The following is a 20063-nucleotide window of genomic DNA, read 5'->3' on the forward strand; positions in this document are numbered from 1 at the left end:
TCCATCAGAGATCAATTCTAATTGGTTTTTTAAAATCTACCTTGGGAAACAGCGCTGCGTAAAACACAGACCCGTAATTAGCATTTTAGAAGGAATTTCCACAAAGTCTATTATGAATCCTAAATCCAAATTATTCTTTTTCTTAGTATGCTTTGGACCACAAGACTGAAATTCTTTCTACACGAGCCCTCATGCACGATGACTTTGGTAACGTCTACAAAACCAGGATCACTTGTTGGAAATCTTTATTTTAAAAAAACTGACCTTTGCCAAAAACATTTTTCTCACGTGCCTCACAAAGGAAAGCAGTTTCGTAGGATGGGATGCAAATTTATTTTGGTTTCCGAAGAGTGGTTTAAAGTCATAAGGGATGTTTTTCCCTTTTGAAGTTCCCTGGTAATTTGGAAATGCGTTTCACCTTAACAAACGAAGCACCTTTTTGTTTGAGCCCTTTCCGTTAAAACCAGACTTCTCGTGCACAACAAAGAGCTGGGCAGTAACAGGGACAGAAAAACGTGCCTTTCCGAACTCCTTTGAACCCTGCCATTCATTTGCGAATCCATACATTGAAAGATGGTTTAAATATTATATAACCTGCTCTAGTTTCCCACTCCGGATGAGAGGGGTGGCCCACATTTGTCGCTCAGCTAGTGATGACTTCATAAACGTGTCTGTGCCGCTTTCCCCCTAACGCGAGCAGCAGGCCGGCCTCCCCGCGGGCGCTGCGGCCGGGAGGGCCTCCAGCAGGCCGCGCAGGGCCATTCTCGCGGGGCCGACGCCTCCCGGGGCCCGCGGGCCGAACAAAGGGAGACGCGCGGGGCGGGCGCCCGCCGCCGCCTCGGCCGCGCGGGGGACCCCGGCTCTCGGGCCTGCCTCCCGTTTTCTAAACGTATTTTCGCTCCATCCCTTGGCGTCCAGAGCGGCCTTTCCTCTCCCTGCCAGCGGAGCGGAGTTGCTGTTTCCTTCCGGAAGATTTCCTGCAGAAATCCAGACCTAGAAGGAAGTACAGCCGCCCGCCGCACCCTTTATTCCCCCGCCACCGCGCGCTCCCGCGGGGAGCCGAGGGCTGAGCTCGCGGTCTGCCAGACACCTGCGGACCAGCCAACTCTCGGGCGTGCGGCCGCCGAGCGAGCGCCTCTGTGGCCGCGCCCGGCCGCTCGCTGCGAGGCGGCCCGGTGTCCCCGGCCTCCCGGGACCGGGGGAGGCCGGCGCCGAGCGCCGGGGCGCGGACGAGCCGGGCGCCGGGGGCGGCGGCCTTAAATAGCGAGGCCGCCGGGGGCGCGGGCCCGCGTGACGAGCCTTCCCGGGGACGGCCGGGCCGCCGGGGGTTCGCGCACCGGCCGCCCCTCCCCCCGGAGGAAAAAAGTTGCAGGGAGGCGGAGAGGAGCCACCCCGTTTCCACCCCCGGCGTCTGCGGAAGGGCAGGGGCGGCGCGGGCGGGCAGAGGGCGCGGGCCGAGCGGGCCAATGGCAGGCAACAGGTCCGGGCCCGGCGGGGCCGCCGCCGCCTCCCCCGCCGCCCCGCCCGGCCTGGCCGCGAGCTCCGCGTCCCCGGGCCGCGCGGGGGCGGGGCGGGGGTTCCCCGGCGGAGAATCCTCCCGCGGGCCGGGCGGCGCAGGGGGAGGGGCCGCGAGGCCCGGCCCGCAGGATTAGGCAGGACTCGGGCTCGCCACGAGCGCGGCCCGCGCGGGGCATCCTGGGTAAAAAGTGGCCGCGCCGCTCGGGGAGGGAGGGGAGCGGGGCCGGGGTCAGAGGTCAGGGCCCTGGAGTCCGGCGCGCTGCCCCCCCCCCACGCGAACGCAGCGAGCGGGAGGAACCTTTTTGTTTTCCTCCGCGCCAGCGTGCTCCCCTATTGACCGGGCTGCCGGGGAGAGGAGCCCGCAGCCCGTCCGGCCCCGGCCCACCCCCTCTCGGCCGACGCAGCCCCACTCGCCGCCTCTCCTCCGCTCGTCCCAGCCCCCTCGCGGGGCTGGCAGGAACGCCGTAAATTTGCTTTAACAACAAGTGGGGGTGGTTGCATTTACTCCTCCCTCCCGTCTCTCCTCCCCCCTCCTCGCCTCGGCTCTTGACACTACTACAAACCAGGACTATAAACATAAACATGTGTCACTGTAACAGGGCAGGTAATATACGCATTTTGGGGTGGGGTGGGGTGGATGGGGGCTTCGTCGCCGCTTGGGGGGCTGTAAAAAAATCATGTTTCACGTGCTCGACGTCTTTGGGAGCTCCCCCCACGCGGATCCGTTTATATGGGCTGCAGAGAGCCCAGGCGCTTAGTCACACAGACCCACAAAAGCAGACTTGCCGATAACCAGAGTATCCCCAAAGCAAATATCTTTAAACACCGTCCCTCTCAGAGCCTCCCCAAGCCACCGCTGCCATTTCTGCCATAAGCGAGCAGTAGGGCAACAATTGAGTCCCCAGGTCTTTTAAAATATTCTTTTTTAGGACAGCGATAGAGATCAACTTTAGATCCAAAGGGAACACCACTCTCTTCCCATAGAACAGTACCGACTACACCGTCTGTGCTCAGAGATCCCCTCAAACAACAAGCAAGGCTGTTTAAAACCGGAGTTCGAGACCTAGTATGTAAAGGTTATTTCCTGGGCTGTGCCTTCACGCGTTTTCAACTTCTGCAAGTTGCCGCGCCGGGCGCAGTGCAGATTCGCCACCACAAGCCTTTATTACTATTTAGCTATTTACATCGCCTCTCAACTTTTCTCTCATTCTCAGTTCAACAGCCCTAGCAACCTACTTCCTGAGAAAGAGAAAAGTGAATCCCAGTGCAAGCTTTAGGCTTGAAACCTGGGGAGAAACAGAACGTTGCGATGGGCAAGTGGCTCCTTTGTTCTTTCATTGTTTCTCTATGAACTGGTGGATACAAGGACAAACACTTACCTTTTCTTCTTTTTCTTCCAAAAACCAGACGCTCCCATCAGCCTTAAAATACACAGTCCACCTTGAGATAACTAGGAACGTCTGGAGAGTTTGTATTCCATTCTTTCTCGTTCTCTGCCCTCTTTTTGCGTAGGATTAAGTTGCGGAGCACGCTGCTGCACGCCGTAGCCCCCGCCTGAGTGAATCGGTCACGTTTAGGACCCTCTAAGACCACCTAATTCTGCCAGTAGAATTGAGGGTATTGGATCTCTAAACTTTCAAAAGGGAAGGGGCCTGCAACTTTCAAGAAAACTCAGAAATACCCTGAAGTGTTTTTTACCTTTGATATTGTACCCTCACCAGATACTGTTTGCTTTAAAATGTTTTTAAAAAAATATATTTTAGGAAGATACATTTTTGTTGTTTTTCGGCTTCAGTGCAGCACAGCATTACTTAGACGGAGAAAAGAGCCAGTTTGTATAGGCATTTAACAGAGTGAGTGGATTTTCCATTCTATGTCCTGTGCCACGTGTTTTTAAAAACAAACAAAACACTACTACAGAGGAAAGGAGACAAAAGTTTGAATTAAAATGTTGTGAAACAACTTTAAAAGAAGCATTTATGTGAAATTTACTAGTGTGAAATTGTTCTCGGGTTTTGAAAAGTAAGCTTTTCTAAGTTAATAGACTTTATTTTCACTCTATAATCAAAGAATAAAAAGCAAATTTTCTGCTTAGTTCTGTCTAGTGACCATCTTGATGGGTATAAATGTTCAAACCATGTTTAAATCTGATCATGATGTGATTTGCTGATGTCATGAATATGAAATGATACATAGCCATAAAATCAAACTTGTGATTTTTTTTTTTTAATCTCCCGCGTTTTTGTGTGCTCCCAGTAGCGGAAAGCAGAAGACAGTGATTGGCTCCAGGGCTCCTAGGAGGATTTGGGCTGAAGCCAAGGGAGCAGGGCCAGAGGATCCCCTTTCCAGGAACCATCACGCTGCTTCTGTCTTGTCTTTCCTTTCTCTCCTGTGTGCGCGAGATTTTAGTGTGGCTTCAGCAGCGGCCCTAGGTAGGCCTCTACACTTAGTACCCTCACTTCAGTTCCTTTGCATTTGGCCTTCGTGTAAAATAAACAAAAACTTGGGTAACCCCAATAAATGTTGGTTCTTGAGCTCTGTGTAGTATTTAACAGGAGAAGATGAACTCTACTTTCTTTGAGGTTGTCGCCTATGTTCAGGATCAATTGTGAAAGGTCCTTGTGTCTCATAGGAAAATATTGCAACAAAACAAGATAATTGGGGGAAAAGGCAGTTGCAGTAGGAATAGTGGCTTTTCTTTGATAGCATTTAATTGGAATTAAAAGATTCTTGAGCTGTAAACATTCTTTATTTATTCAGCACACATAAGCAGGCATTGTTTTATCACCATCATAATTATGGTGTCCTTTAAACTGGCTGATAGCAGGAGAGATAAGGGAATGTGCCTGCAGATTCCAATCAGGTCTCACTCCTCCCCCACCTTTCTTCCCTCCTCTCTGTGTACTCCCCCACCCCTCCACCATTCATTCCTTGGTCACTAGGGTCCCCCACAGCCCTTGAGATGAGAAAAGCAGGAAGATTGTGGCCTAACCATTTCTTACATCATGGAAGTGATTTGTACCACACTCTAATTTAATGCAATCTGTAACCTCCTTGTCTCCTGTGCTTATAACTGTTTTGTTTAGCTTGCAATATTCGTATCTGAAGACTTGCAGAGTGCTCACCTGCATAAAATCCCATCCACTAAGGTTTCCAGCTTTACCTTTGTCTAATTTAGAAAGCACACTCTTAGGGCTTTTTCAGAACAAAGCCTCACAAAACCCCTTTACCTCCAAGGATTTGCAAATTTATAAAGGCTGCATTGAATTCAAGATGGGTCAGGGGGCAAAAAAAGGGTAGAAGGTCACTGCATTTTGATTATGGGTCAATAGACAACATGGCACATACTCTGTGTCCCAAACTTCTGTTAAAGACAGGATTTTTAAATGTCTGAGAACAGAAGGATGGGCCCATTGGGAGCCTTGCACTGGTATATTTGAGTGAGATTTTTAAAAAAAGAAAGAAAAGAAGGAAAGAAAGAAAAAGGAGTTTAAAGAAAAATATCCTGTTATAGTTTATTCCTCATTTTACCTAATTATTCTTCTCTTCCCATTTTCACCTCCCAAAAAGGAGAGAAGATGTTGATATCAGATAAGTTTAGCTAAAGAACTGTTTAGATTCTATTGTCCTATATCTTCAACTAATTCAGCCATGTAAGAGAGAGTTTATTTAGACCTCATCTTAGGATTACTGGTTAATGTTAGTTAACCGCGTAAGAGACTTCTTTCGTTCTCCTAACCACTGGACTTACATTGTTGGGCCTTTTGTGACATTCCTTATTCTCTGCTGTCTGGGTTCACTTTGAACAGAATGTAGCCAGCAATCACTAAAACAATGTATATGGTGAAGAAGTAGATGGTGGTGGTGGCCGTGGTGTGTGTGATCCTCATTTAAATTATGTATGTATGGGTGAGAGCTTGGATGAAAAAGGATTATTTTAATGCCCTTCAGTGCTTTAATTATATAACAGTTGTAGTGTAGAAATGCAAAAGTATTCTTAGGTTTTTCCTTCAGATTTTCAAAAGAACTTTCCCCATTAGTAAACTACTCCTGCAAATTGCTGTTGCATTTCCCAGCTACCCATTTAAAAGACTGTGAATGCCTTGTGCATTACTTCTTCGCTCCAGAGGAAAGAGGTCAGACTGAATTGCTATGGTATTTAAACATAAAATACGGTGAAAATAAATCAAAATAGAGCATCTGAAGGCGAATTTAGCACACTTATATGGGATAAGTAAAGACAAATATGTTCAGATCTTCATAGTCCATCACTTTAAAAACTGAAAGTGCTGATTTTTTTTTCTTACAATAAATACAGAACTAAGTGGACATTAAGAATACATTTGAAACTGTATTTGCTACAGAGGATTTTTCTTTAGCAAGCAGCTTTGTTTACAAAGCTAAAATACTTTTCAGGATAGTGTAGATTGCATATTGCGTTCCTACCTGGGTAAATGACCACATTTTATTAAGAAGCCCAATGCATATCATATATCTATATATTCACAATTATCCCCTAGACTTAGAGATGTCTATATAAATGTTCATTTGACCATATTCCCCCACATATGTACATGTTTGAGAAACGTAGAAGCTGATATATCCTTTCTTTAAAGGAATTTGAATACAGTCCATCATCTGAATTGGGTTCATCTTTGATTGCAGAGGAGGCTGACATGGTCAACAAATTTATCAAAGAAACCCCCTGGCTTTTGAAGAATAGTACTTCCTACATCTGGATCTGCACATCCAGGCAAACTAAGTAAATTATTGCATAACTTTAAGCATAATTGATAACAGATACCTTTAATTTTTCATCCCTATTCCTTTGGCCAGCCTTCGCATTAACAATCTAAGCCATAAACGTTGGTAGCTATTGATCGAAATCCCCGGTGTGCATGCAAATCCATCTTACAGTCCCCTGCCTTTCATGTGGGAGCGCTCAGGGGCCTCTGCGAGGTCTTTCTATCGGGATCGACCCCCAATGTGCCTGGAGAAGACCCCGGATACGCAACGTGTGCTGATGGCCACAAGAAAGCTGTCTGTCACATTCTGTGTGTGTGCACAAGCCCAGTGCTCCAGTGCTGCAGCCTTAACACACTCACACTAGGATGGAAGTTACAGGAACAAAAGAATGTGTTAGACAAAAAGAAAGATGTGTGATAGGAGTGTTTCAAATGTGTAAGTGCAAAGGTACGTAAAGAGGCACTTTCTAAGTGGTACATATAGAGAGAACCCTCCCCCAAATCCCTTGTTCTTTACCTTTTTTCTAAATGAGCCCACAGATTACACCTTTAGTTTAAAAATAATACTCAATATTGTACTAATTTTCAAAAGCACCTATATTTCCAGTGTTTTAAAGGTGGAGAGAGAGGAAAGGAAGATACGTTTGAAATGTTTAGTAAAGCATGCTCCTATGTGCAGGGGAAATAGAGGAGGGGGGAGAGAGAGAGAGAGTCTAAACAAGAATCAGGAACAACTAAAAGGACCTGCCCTCCCCACCCCCCCCCAAAAAAAAAACCCCGCTGTGGTCCACCTTTTTTTTTAATGTCTTCTTAAAGCCCACACACACCTTTTTTTTTTTTTTTAAGTGTACTATTTCTTAGCTGTTTGACTCTTAGATCTAAATCTTATAGCGGGAGGAGGGGACTGGGCGGGGGTGGGGTGGGAGGGAAGGGCTGGCAGTATATAAGTGCATCAGGAGGAATTTAACACTGTCGTTGGCATAGAAAGGCTCTGGTCAGTTTGCTCTAAAACAACAAACACCAGCATTTGCTTTTTCTGGAAACTTCGATTTCTGCTTAAAGCCTGTACAGTTTGCCTCCCATGAAAGTGAAAGAGAAAAACTCGGTGTGATAGACCCAGATGCAAAAGAAAGCCAAGTCGGTGGATGGTGTTAGCTGTGACGAGGCATTGTTCATTGCTGCCTCTCGGTTACGTTTAAAGCCTGAAATATCACGAGATCCATTCAGTGATCCTTCTCTCATTCAAGGGACAAAAATGTAATTTGCTGTAGCTCTGATTTCGTGGATGGAAATGCTAGACTTAGATTTCAAAGGCAAGAACTAGACATCGCGGTTTGTACACACATTGATTAAGTTGAAGAGCGGCGATTACATCTGTGCTGAGAGCAACAGTAGTCCAGGGATGACTTTTCAAATCCCAGTCTCCTGAGTTACAGACTCTCTTAAATAGACTTCCTTAATTTCCGGATGTACTTCTTGAAATTCCCAATTCTCTTCAAATTCCTGGGAAAATTACAAGGAAGATCGGGATGGGGGTGGGGAACATGGCCGAGACTTCATTTTGTCAAGCAAACTACCTTTTTGTACGTCTGATTTCTGTTTGTTTGTCTGGTTTTTCTTAATTTTTTTTCCTTTTGTTTCTTGAGTCATACCTGTTTCTGCTGGCCAGACCTCAGCAGGGGAAACTGGAACTTTTGAATATGAAGAAAGAAATTATTGTGCATTTTTTTTCTTGCAGGTTCAGAAATATCCGTTCATTCTTTAACCTCACAGATGTGTCTATTTTGGGAGGAAGGAGGAAACATGTAGATTCCTGGGCTGCATTTATGCTGTAGTTGCAAACACGAAAGAAGATTTTGTCAAATTTTGTAAAGCAGCCAACCAGCTATCCTGAGAGCCTGCAAAAGCAAGCGGAAGACTCTTCCTCTCACTTGGCTATGTTTTGGATACCCTTGAAACTGGCAGCAAACCGTGCTTGTGCCTAAGAAGAGGTTAAACCACATTGATATTCATTCAAAGTGATTTTGTTAAAACAGATACATGCCTGGCTTTCATGGAGAACCAAAAGGGAGCAGTGGAAGATTCATCTAAACTACCAGCCAAACCATCATCAACCACTGAAATGGCCTGCACCATACACTGGCCCTTTCTTTTCATTGTTTTTATGTAAAACTTCTGGAAGCACCTTGAGGACTTTACATTTTCTTCCCTTGGCTGCAGAAGGAAGTAACGTGCTCCCTGGAATCCTGACCTGTGGACTTCTCTGGCCAGAGCTTGTGCTGGACGCCCTAAAACGACCCCACCTCTAGTCCAGGCTGGGCAATCGTGAAAGGTGTACACATTTCTGGCTTATCCGTGCTTTGTTACGGGTCCGACGAGAAACTACCTTCCCCCGACCCCACTCCTCAGCAGAGAACCGAAATCCAGTTGAATTGTTACACATTCCTGAGTTGGAGCCTTGAACGCTGCTTTCTTGGTCAAATAACTTTGTTTCTGGTTGGAAAAGGACATTCTGGGGGGAGGAAACGAGAGAAATTGCCAACGTAAGTCTGCACTGGGGTGGGTCACCTCGCGGTTTAACTTTGGCGATCCCAGCCTGTCTCCTTCCCCACTCCCCTAAGGGAAATACCAAGCTATTCTGGCGCGTTTCCCTCAAAAGCTTCATTTTCCGAAGAAAAGAGGGGTGGGGGTATATCTATTTGGGCTTGATAATGTTTTTTAAATGCTTTCCTTTGAAACGATAATAGCTGTATCGGTAAAATGCAAATAAAGCAAAAAATAGGCAGTATTTCTTTAAAGGGGAATATACGGTGGCTTTTTTTTTTTTTTTTTTTTTTTTTTGCGTACACACACTGCTTCTGATGAAGTCTGTGAGTCAGGCTGTTTCTGAGCTCCGATAGTTTAATGGAAAGATTTATATACCGTCTGTATTATTTACTTTGGGAGGGGAGGTGGCAGTATAAGGGTATGCTAATTAGTAGGAGATTTTGGGGGGAAGGGGTGGAATATCAATTTTTATTGCATCACCTGTCAGGAGTGTCCAATCAGCGTTGGCTTTAGGGGAATTAATTGATGAAGGTGTCTCCGGACGAGCTCACTTCACTCTGTCATTTTATTTGTAGCTAAAGCAGCGGCGGGAATAGCAGCTGCATTTCTTTTCTCTTTCTCCCTTCACATTCCATTATCATAGTGCTCCAATGGAGAAGGAAGGAGTACAGGGGCCCAGGTACTGATCCGCAGCGAGGACTCAGACCAACACACTGGCAGATCTGAAACCGGATGGGTTTTTTTTTCCCCTCTTTTTTAAAAAAACGAAAACAAACAAACAAAAAATACCAAAAAAAAGCAAGAATCAAGTCAGTGTAATTTCATGGGGTTTTTCTCCCCCCACCCCCCAGTAATTCGCCTAGAGTTTGGCACTCCCTTCGCCGGGAATAACAGTCTTTGTTATTTTATTAGCAGGATGCCTTGAGACACACGCAGCATCTGGCGGAGGATTAACATACATACATGTGTATGTATGCGTCACGTATATATTTACTGCAAATGGTGGGGATCATTTAGTACCCGAGATGGGAGACCTGAAGTCAGGTTTCGAAGAGGTGGATGGCGTGAGGCTCGGCTACCTCATCATTAAAGGAAAGCAAATGTTTGCTCTCTCCCAAGTCTTCACAGATCTGCTGAAAAACATCCCGAGGACGACTGTGCACAAGCGCATGGATCATCTGAAAGTGAAAAAGCACCACTGCGACCTGGAGGAGTTGCGGAAACTCAAAGCAATCAACAGTATCGCCTTCCACGCGGCCAAATGCACGCTCATCTCCCGGGAAGACGTGGAAGCGCTCTACACCTCCTGCAAAACCGAGCGTGTGCTCAAGACCAAGCGCAGGAGGGTCGGGCAGGCCCTGGCCACAAAGGCGCCGCCGCCAGAGCGCGCCGCCGCCGCCAGCCCCCGCCCGGCTTTTTGGAAGGACAAGCACCAACTTTGGCGGGGCCTGAGCGGAGCCGCGCGGCCCCTGCCAATCAGCGCGCAGTCCCAGCGTCCGGGCGCCGCCGCCGCGCGCCCCGCCGCCCATCTACCTCAGATTTTTAGCAAGTACCCGGGCTCGCGCTACCCGGAGGTCGTGCGCTCGCCCTGCAAAGCCCCCCTAAACTATGAAACTGCCCCGCTGCAGGGGAACTACGTCGCCTTCCACTCGGACCCCGCTTACTTTCGGAGCCTGCTGTGCAGCAAGCATCCGGCCGCCGCCGCCGCCGCTGCCGCCGCCGCCGCCGCCGCCGCCGCGGCCGCCGCTGCCGCCTACTACCAGGCGTCGGCGGCCGGGCCCCAGCCCAAGGCGGCGGGCGGCGCGGGCGGCGCGGGGAGCCTGACCTACCGCTGCAAGCGCAAGCGCGGACCCGCCAGGAGCTGCCTGCTCGCGCCCCACGCCGGCGCCCGCCGCCTGCTGCTGCTGCCCAGGTCCTACAAAGCCAAGGCGGCGGCGGCGGCGGCGGCGGCGGCTGCGGCGGCGGCGGCCGCCGGGGCCACTTGCCTGGAGAGGTTTCATCTGGTCAACGGCTTCTGCCCGCCGCCCCACCACCACCACCACCACCATCACCACCACCACCACCACCACCACCACCGGGCCCAGCCGCCGACGCCGAGCCACCCACCCCCTCACCACCCCCGGCCGCAGCCTCATCTCGGAAGCTTTCCCGAGAGCTGCAGCAGCGACTCCGAGTCCAGCTCCTACTCCGACCATGCAGCCAACGACTCGGATTTTGGCTCCAGTTTGTCCAGCTCCAGCAACTCGGTATCCTCAGAGGAAGAGGAGGAGGAAGGAGAGGAGGAGGAGGAGGAAGAGGGGGGCAGCGGGGCCTCGGATTCCAGTGAAAACAGCTCCGAGGAGGAGGACTCGTCCACCGAGTCGGACTCCAGCTCCGGCTCCAGCCAAGTGTCCGTGCAGAGCATCCGTTTCAGGCGCACCAGCTTCTGCAAGCCTCCCAGCGTGCAGGCGCAGGCCAACTTCTTGTACCATCTGGCCTCCGCCGCCGCTGCAACCAAACCCGCTGCTTTCGAGGGTGCCGGCGGACTTCCCGACCTCAAGAGTAGTGTCAAAGCCGAGTCGCCAGAGGAGTGGAATCTTCAGAGCTGGGCTCCCAAAGGGGCTCCGGTGTACTGCCCGGCCAGCATGGGGAGTTGTTTCCCAGAGATAAGAAACGATAGGGTATCTGAGATTACATTCCCACACTCTGAAATTTCCAGTACTGTAAAGAGAACTGACCTGACAATTAACTGCCTGGCAGAGGGGGCCTCTTCACCTAGCCCAAAGACAAACAATGTATTTCCACAACAAAGAATACTGCGAGAGGCTAGGAGATGCCTACAAGCAACTCTCACTACACACTGTGCAGAAAACAGCACAATAGCTGCTCGGTTCTTAAATAATGATTCTTGTGGAAGAGCAGCAAATTCAGGAAAAGATTCCAAAATCCCTCTTTGTCCTGAATTTTCTATGGATTTGCCCTCTTCACAAACTGATCCCGAAGTGGATGCAGCAGCAGCAACAGCAGCAGCAGCAGCCGCAGCAGCAACAACTAAAGCTGAGAGTCTCTGTACTGACACAGGCGACAAGACATTGCCATTTCTGCACAATATTAAAATAAAAGTAGAAGACAGTAGTGCTAATGAGGAATATGAACCTGATCTTATTACAGATAAGCTAAAGTGCGAGTGCAATGACACAAAGGGTGAGTTTTACAGTGTGACTGAGAAGAAAGAGGAGGACGCCTTGTTACCCACAGCCAAGGATGGCTTTGCATGCCCTGAGAAAGAAACTCCTTCCTTCAATCCACTGGCTCCGAGTCAGGGCCTTTCATGCACTTTAGGATCTCCAAAACCTGAGGATGGGGAATATAAATTTGGTGCCAGGGTGAGAAAAAATTACCGGACACTAGTACTGGGCAAACGACCAGTCCTTCAGACACCTCCAGTCAAACCAAATTTGAAATCAGCTAGAAGCCCTCGTCCTACAGGTAAAACTGAGACACATGAAGGAACACTGGATGACGTTACAGTTTTAAGCAGACGGAAAAAGGTAGCCAGCAATGTAGCGTCGGCCGTGAAAAGGCCATTTAGTTTCATGGCCAATTTTCCTTGTCCACCATCACTCATTCTTGGGAAGGATGGGGATCTGTGGCCTGCGTATTCCTTAAACACCACTAAGGACTCCCAACCTCCACACAAGGCCCATCCTGTATGGAAATGGCAGCTGGGCGGTTCTGCAATACCTCTTCCACCTAGTCACAAATTCAGGAAATTTAATTCATAAAAATGTTTTGGAAGCTATTTTCTTGAACCATACTACCTTCCTTTTGTTGTAACTGCACAGGATGGCTTGTACAAGTCCATTAATGGTGTTACACCCCTTTGGAGTCCTGGTTTATCGCATTTTGAAGACAGAAATCGGATTACTTTTTTTTTTTCCCATTGCGGATTTTTTTTTTGGGGGTGGGGGTGGGGTGGGAGAAGGGTTGGTTTACATACCACAGACTACTTCAGGCTAAAGACTCAAGTAAAACCCAGTTATTCTGGTAGAGCTGGGACACTTTACTGTTTCAGTGCTAATGCCTCGGTACCTCAGTTCAACTGCTACAAATAAATGTCAAAAGGTTGAATAATAAATATTACAATGAGCCATTAAGTTTATGCACTAGATTTCAGACCTGAAAGCGTAACTGGTATTCAGTGAAAGTTTGTTAGGTTACGTGGTTGCACAATGAGGTAGCAAGAAGTTCCTGTGAGCACAGTGTAATTTTCTGGAGCTCTTCTTTGTGGGTGTCTCTTTTTTCTACCCTCATTCTCTTTCCAAGGGTAGTTGCACTTAACTTTTTTTTTTTTTAACAGAAAGATTGGGGTATGAGTCCTGATTGGATGCTGATTAGAAAGCTGCCTCTTGTGTGAGAAGTAAAAGAACTATGGGATTTTTTTTTTTAAGGATGGGTTTTTTGGGGTTTTGTTCGTTTGTTTGTTTTTTTACCTTTGTGGTCACTCCTTCCAATTGGAAAATTCCTTTCTGTGCTCTCACCCAAACATTTTAGATAGGATGACGTTTGCCGTGGTCCTGCTTACCTTGTGGTCTGAAGATAACTCTTCAAGCTTTCAAAACAATTAAAATGTTCTCTTAAAGCAGGATATTTAATGGCCTAACTCATCATAGTGACCAAACAGTAAACACAACCAAGAAAAAGAGGGGTGAGGGTTGTAACACCCCAGCTGGAAAGTAACAGTTATTTCAGGGCTTTTTGGTACCAGAACTCAGGCACTTGGATTTTATTACCTTATGCTTTTTTTCTGCATCTCTCTAAACTTCTGTTTTCAAAAGGCCATCCTGTGTATAGAACAGGCGAGTTTCTACTGCACGTGACAATCAGAGGTGACTGTCTGTATTTGCACTTAAATTGAAGTAGCTCCACATGCAAATGGTCTACCCCTTGGAAAGGCCAGGCTGGTGTGCTGGGTTGTAACGAGGAGAGCAGTAAATCAAAATTATGGAAATTTGCACTGTTGAAAAGCATGCTTTAGCTTTATTTTCAATTAAAAACACTGTTTAAAATTCCTGGTTCCATACATTTCTACTTATTCCAGATTGAAGAAGGGTTAACAAGAATGAATGGTTTTGTTGACATTTTCACTTGTAATGTTTTTGCCTGAAAGAAATGCATTTATTGGGTGCAGGGTTTTGTGGTAATACTTTGTGATGAGACCAATCAGGTTCTGGGGATAACACTGGCAGATTTCTTCTCAACAGAAAAACTTTTCAAACTTGTTATAGACAAACTACTAAAAGTTTTATATTTAAGAAAGTAAAGATCAGTTGTTATTTTAATGAAAGTTGAATCTAGTAAGTCTTGAGCCACCAAATTATGTATCTCAGATCCTTGTTATCTTTAGTCTAAGAAGTTGCATCTATAGACCATAAATCACAAAGCAAAACAAAACACTAATGAAATGTTTACTATGTGAATTTAAATCATTATTTCTCATGGAAATTCAGCTATTTATTTTTCTTAACCTTTTAATTCCTACTTCCTTTGAATTTTTCCCTTTGTCTATAAATGTTTCAGATAGTTCTGGATGGTCTCAGACCTAATTGCTGTGCATGATCTGTGGGTGTCCTCCTATTGGAAAGGACAGAGGCTGAGAATGCCCACATCCAAATACATTTGGATGAAGTAAACAGATGCTTTGAACTGCCTCCCATCCTTTCTTTCTTGAATGTTGCCAGATGCAGACTCACTGGATCACTTTTTTTTTTTTTATTGGAATCATAGATATGGTCAAAGTAAAATTGGGGATGTAATCCTTGAATTCATGTTTGTATATAATTCCAAAGACTGGTCCATATTCTCAGTTAAAAGTCCCAGAAAGCTGAGCAACTGGCTTCTGAGCCTGAGTCCTTTCCTCTTTGGAAGGCAATGCAGACCGTGAGTTGTCTTAAAAAAGAAAAGAAAACAAAAACAAACAAACAAAACCACCAGTCTGTAAAAAGTGTGACATCCACACAGGGAAGTCTGTAATTTCTACTCTGTAATTAGTGCTAAGACAAGAAAGTTCAAGTACAGTGACTTCTCAGTTTAGTCCAGGACTTTCTATGTTGGCTACAGACTTACCAAATTATAAATAATATATATTTATTATTTATAATAATAAGATGGAATAAACACAAAGTAGTACAAATACACCATAGACTTCTGGACAAAATATCAGCCTCTAGCTTGGCCACTTGGTCTTCATTCCTCAGAGAATCAATAGTTTCCACTTATAGGAGCTGGGGAATGAGCAGTATGGAGGCCCAGGCATGCCAGAGTGATACCATCAAAAGGGAAGACATTGACTCAACATAGATTTTACCCCACACTGTTCCTACAGGCCATCAGCCACAGCAAACCCTGAGCTGGGGCTTCTGTCAGGAAAGTGTACCAAATAGGAAGTCTTAGTGTGCAAATATAAGGTATTCTTTCAGTTCTTGGTAGCCCTCAGCTGGTTTTCCATCCTGCTGTGGAAATTATTCCCAGCACAGTTTATTTTATTTGGGTTGTTTTATGATTAAAGACAATTTCTAGGTCCTTCTCAGCTGCTATAAATGTCACATTTGTTCAAAAGTTAAGCCTTACTGAGAGAGAAACAAAAGTTACCTCCACTGACAGATTGCATTTTTACATTTAAATGTTTTCAGGGAATAGGTTGTTCTGTAAGTGTTATAAGACTATAGGGCCAGTGATGCCTGTGTCTAAACTAGCTCAACAGACATGAGGAAAGTATAGGAAAAGCTGCTTTCTCTGACTTTTGGCTGAAGCAAACTTATATATCTGGTCTTCTATATAAAAGTAATTTCCTGATAAGACTGTGAAGTGAAGATTTAATTATTTTTTTAAGAGCTGTGTGTACTTTCTTTCCCAGTCAGGTTATCTGCCTTTATAAAAATACAGCCTGCTCCCCCTACCCCCTGGCTATTTAGTTTTTTAGAGGGGTGTTCCTTCTGTTGCCTTACTTGATTACAGTGGAGTAATCTCAATAATGGTTGTTTATTTGAAAACCAACAACAAGGAGCCACCACTAAACAGCAATAACACAAACTAGATGGGCTGGTGTGTGGATTTTTTTTTTAAATCTTATTTGTGTCTGGGTGACTTCCAGTGGTCTAGAAATTCCTTAAAGTTCTTAGCTAACAAGAAATGGGCTTGAAATTTCTACTGATATGAAAATGTTAGTTTTGTTTGCATACAGAAAGAGATGTAGGTGAAACTAATTCTTCGAAAGCATTTTTTTTTTCTTTCAAAGAAAACAAAAATACTCCACGGTGAAAATTTTCTAAAAAACAATAAAACATCAGCACCTATTAAAAGAAAGAAATGCGAGTTTTGCTTCACCTTGAAAACATCTTCATGCTGGAAAGGATATGTGGAGGGAGGGATTTCCCAGGACCAAAATAGGAAGGAAAAAAAAAAAAAAATCAAGGCCTCCTATCAGCTAAATTGGCCAGGAGAACCAGGCATCTGCCTTTCAGAGTGCTCCCTTTCACCCGAGTCATCCCGAGGATTCTCCCTTTTCTCTGCTAGAACAACTACTTTCCCTCTGGCTTTGGTTAAGGTTTGCTCCCTAGGCCAAAGGGCATTTTGCAAACCAGCCTGGGGGTTGGGTGCGTAGGGCCTAACCAGGAGGTGGGGGAGGGCCGCACTTTACCTGTTTGGCAGGCCCTCTTTTGCTTTAAAGAACGGAGGAGTGGGGGAGGCAGCTATCAGTCTTTGCCCAGGCCTTAGGCCCCCGCTACTCTCGCTCCTTTTCAAACTGTGGCGGCCTCACAAGCTCCTGCTTTAAAAGGCCTGAGATGTTTTGCATGAAGCCCTCACAATAGGGGTTGAGGGAATTGACAGTTTCAAAAACAAGGCCTTCAGTCCTTTCCAGCTGCCGGGCCCGCTCTCCCGCACCAAGTCCTGGTTCCCCTCTGCTGGTGGCGTCCTCGGCAGCGCGCGGCCTCCCCCCCCAGCCCTGCAGCCCGCGCTCAGGCCGCCCCCACCCCGCCCCCAGGCTGTGTTTGTAAACAGGGGTCAGTGGCCAGGGGCTGCTGGCGCGGGCTCCAGGCCTAGCGGCCTGGGAGGGGAGGCTAGGGGCTGTGGAGCCGGCCAAGGGCTGCAGGCAAAGGGCTGAGGGCGTTCCCAGGGCTGCTTCCCCCAGCCACCGAGCTCGGGGGGACTGCACTGACCCGGAGCCCCTCTGGGTTCTCTGACCAGGGCCACCATCACCACCAGAAAGATGTTGAAGTGCCGCCATTTTGCATGGTGGCAAACAAATTTCTTTGTGACTTTTTCTCCCCGCCCAGATCTTGCTCTCCTCTGAACGGGTGACGATTTCGCTCCTCCAGGAAGAAGAGACTGCATCCCAGCTCGTCCAGCGCAGCCTGCAGTCCAAGCGGCCATAAGGCCGAGAGCAGAGGGCAGCCGGTCACGCCGGCCGCCTAGGGCCTCCTCCCCGTCAAAGACTGGAATGCTTCCCCTCAGTTTGCACTTCTTTTGTGTATCCTGAAGTCTTCGCCCATCCCTGCACTTGCTGCCCTGTGTTTCTCACCTTCTTGCCCAGGCCTCATCCCTCTTCCCCAGGCCAAAGGGACCCAGCTCTTTGCGTTGCTCGGCGGACTCCAAGGCCTGCAAAATACGCTTGTGGGAAGCGAGTGGCAAAGGGACTGGGCCAGCATGGTTGCGGTCTCCTCCTGGGAAGTGGCTCGGGAGCAGAGGCCTAGCGAGCGGGAGTGGGCACGCTGGCCAGGCCCGGAGCAACTGCTGGAGTGGCAGGAACCGAGGGCAAGGCTTGCTTGCTTTGGCGCGGTGGTTCCCATCCCCTGGAACTGCTTTCAGTGCATCTGCAAGTGGAATGATGACCTGGAAACGGGAAACGTGAGACAGTGACCTGGAAAAACACCCTCGGCTGGGAGGCTGGGGTGCAGCAGTGCAAACAAAGCTGGGGAAGAGGGGAAACAGAGGTGGACGCGCGCAGGTCACAGCAAAGTGCAGCAAGCTTGTTTTCCCGGCTGTTTAAAATGCAGCCCCAGCTGTAAAGTGTGTGAAATTACGCACTGGTCTCTTAAAGAGTGCCTAATTTATAGTAAATAGCAAGGTCTTTGTAAATGGCTTTATTATGTTGTTTCTTGTTAATTGTTGAGAAAATCCCCATTGTTGAGTGTGAAAGGCTTTATGAGCTAACCTGGTCCTCAGCGCAATCAGAGGGCAGTAAATGGCCGCTCGACCTCCAAGGCCTCGCGCGCGCAAGCAGGCGCGGGCCAAGAGTGATGCGGAACTTCTAGAGGTGCTGCCTCGTCCAGCCAAGAAAGTGACAAGGCCGTCCAGCTTTTAATTTTTGAGAAAGTGTGTTTTGAACTCGCAGGCACCCAAGGGCAGCTAGCTCAGTGTGACGGGGGAACCTGGCTAGCCAGAGCTACCCAGGACCGCGGGAAGGCCGAGCCGGGCCTGGGCTCCCCTCCCCGGTCACGGCCCGCAGGGGGTCGTGCCTAGACCGCAGGCTAGCGGGCTCCGGGCGCTGATTGGAGCCTCGCTGCGGCGCCTTGGATCCCGGCTTTGTCTCCAGCTCTTCTCCGGCCGCGTGGAGTACGAGCTCCGGACCGTTCCGCCTCGGTGGCAGAACCTCTCCAAAATGCTTGCCTGGCTTGGGAACTGGAGGGTCTGCAGGCTGAGCAGGCTCCAGGGACCGCTCCAGGCCCCTGCTTGGGCCTCCTTGTCTTTTGTTTAAAGCGCTCTCTCCTTCCCTCCCTCTTTTTCTCTCTTCCTCGCTCTTACGCGCTGGGACACACACAGTCTCTTCATTAGAAACCTGCAAGGGATTCAGGAAAGCGGAGAAACAAGAGGAAGGGGTTTGGTTCTGTTTAACATGGAAAACAATTTCTTCAGTCTAAGATGAAACGTTCCTATCTTCTCTTCCGGTCACCTCCGGGTCCAGGCAGTTTGGATCAGGACCGGAATGGGCAAAACCAGACAAGAGCTGGGTTCCTTGCTAGAACTTTGTGGACAGAACCCCATGGGTCCGGCTGGCCGTGAAAGGGCTGGAGAGCAGGCAGACAGCGCCTTCAGGGCTGGGTCCTGCGGCCTTTCCAGGCCCCTAGGACCTGCAGAGTCCAAGGGAAAAGCAGCTACCACCTCTGAAGCCTTTCTGCTCTGAACTCCAGCTAGAAGAAAGCGAATTTCTTCATGAGCCTACACTGGTGGCAGAAAACCTGGCTTGGGTGGACTGTAAGTGAGGGTTTGGACATTAGCAGATGCAAATCACAGGGAAATGTTAATGTCAGCGAGGGAAAAACCTTGTATTCAGCTATCTTCCTTTCCCTTCTTGGATGGCCCTCTGCTTGTGCACTCGCTCTCACCAAATTAGCTATTACGTGAAATCCCCCTGGGTTTAGAGCACTTGTTTGGCGATTGGCGTACAACCCATATTAACTATGCAGTTTCTGCTATTCCTCTTGTGACTGTCCCTGTTTCTTCCTCCTTTGCGGAGAGTATGATGCATTTTATTTTAGTCCAATCGATGCGCACAAATACTGGGATAACACAAGCCCACACATCTGCAGTGGAGGCTGTTTTCAAAATTGAGTTTAGGGATCAATACTAAGTCGGAATGCTCCAAATTGCATGAATTCACCAAATTCAGGCCTTGGGCTCCCAAACCCCTTTCCTGAGTAATTAACACACTCTCGGGTTATAGCTGTGTGTCTACACTTCCTGCCTCTCTCAAAACAGGATGTTTCCCTCCTGTGTATTTGGCTTTACTTAAAGATCACTTGGTTTGTTTTGAAAATACACAACCCCAAAACTTGTGGTGCCAAACCCTGTCACCACCTTCGATGCTAACCCCCTCACCTTATTTTTTCTAAGACCTGACAGCAGCGCCTAGAAGGGGCCTATGTGTCCCACAAACATCTGCCCAATTTAATATTTAATTCGCCTAGATCTGTGATGTTAGAGTTACAATACATGTGATACAATACTATTTTTTGTTTTTGTGGCCTGGGCCATAGCTAGACGGACTGGTGTCTAACTGGGGGGAGATGGACAGCATTTGTAACCATGTTGCAAGAGACTGTGTTTAAGACCAAAGACATGGGTGGCTTTTGAGCAAGAATTAGGAGCGCTTGCTGCGCATAAGGAGTGTGAAAGAAGTGAAATTCCTAAGGGAAGCAACCAAAGAATCTAGGCTTTTCGTGCATTAGAGTATCCCAGTTTTGCAGCTCTCTTCTGAGTCTTCCTTCAGGTTAG

General features: G+C 47.7%; 1 protein-coding gene across 4 annotated transcripts; it reads left to right on the forward strand.

Annotated features, from left to right (window-relative positions):
- Positions 1–2141: 2141 nt before the first annotated feature.
- Skida1 (SKI/DACH domain containing 1) lies at positions 2142–17297 on the forward strand. Of its 4 annotated transcripts, XM_060373034.1 has the most exons (4): positions 2142–3950; positions 8002–8806; positions 9723–12278; positions 17126–17297. In XM_060373034.1, exons 3-4 carry the CDS (start codon positions 9836–9838, stop codon positions 17140–17142), a joined length of 2460 nt encoding a protein of 819 aa, XP_060229017.1. In that variant the 5' UTR covers positions 2142–3950; positions 8002–8806; positions 9723–9835; the 3' UTR covers positions 17143–17297. The 4 variants fall into 4 exon arrangements, with proteins under 4 accessions (XP_060229017.1, XP_021486741.1, XP_060229015.1 ...); XM_021631066.2 differs by lacking the exon at positions 17126–17297 and having other exon boundaries at positions 2147–3950; positions 9723–15371; XM_060373032.1 differs by lacking the exon at positions 17126–17297 and having other exon boundaries at positions 2147–3950; positions 9726–15371.
- Positions 17298–20063: the final 2766 nt, after the last annotated feature.

The sequence above is a fragment of the Meriones unguiculatus genome, chromosome 19 (assembly GCF_030254825.1).
Source record: "Meriones unguiculatus strain TT.TT164.6M chromosome 19, Bangor_MerUng_6.1, whole genome shotgun sequence".
Taxonomy (NCBI): Eukaryota; Metazoa; Chordata; class Mammalia; order Rodentia; family Muridae; genus Meriones; species Meriones unguiculatus.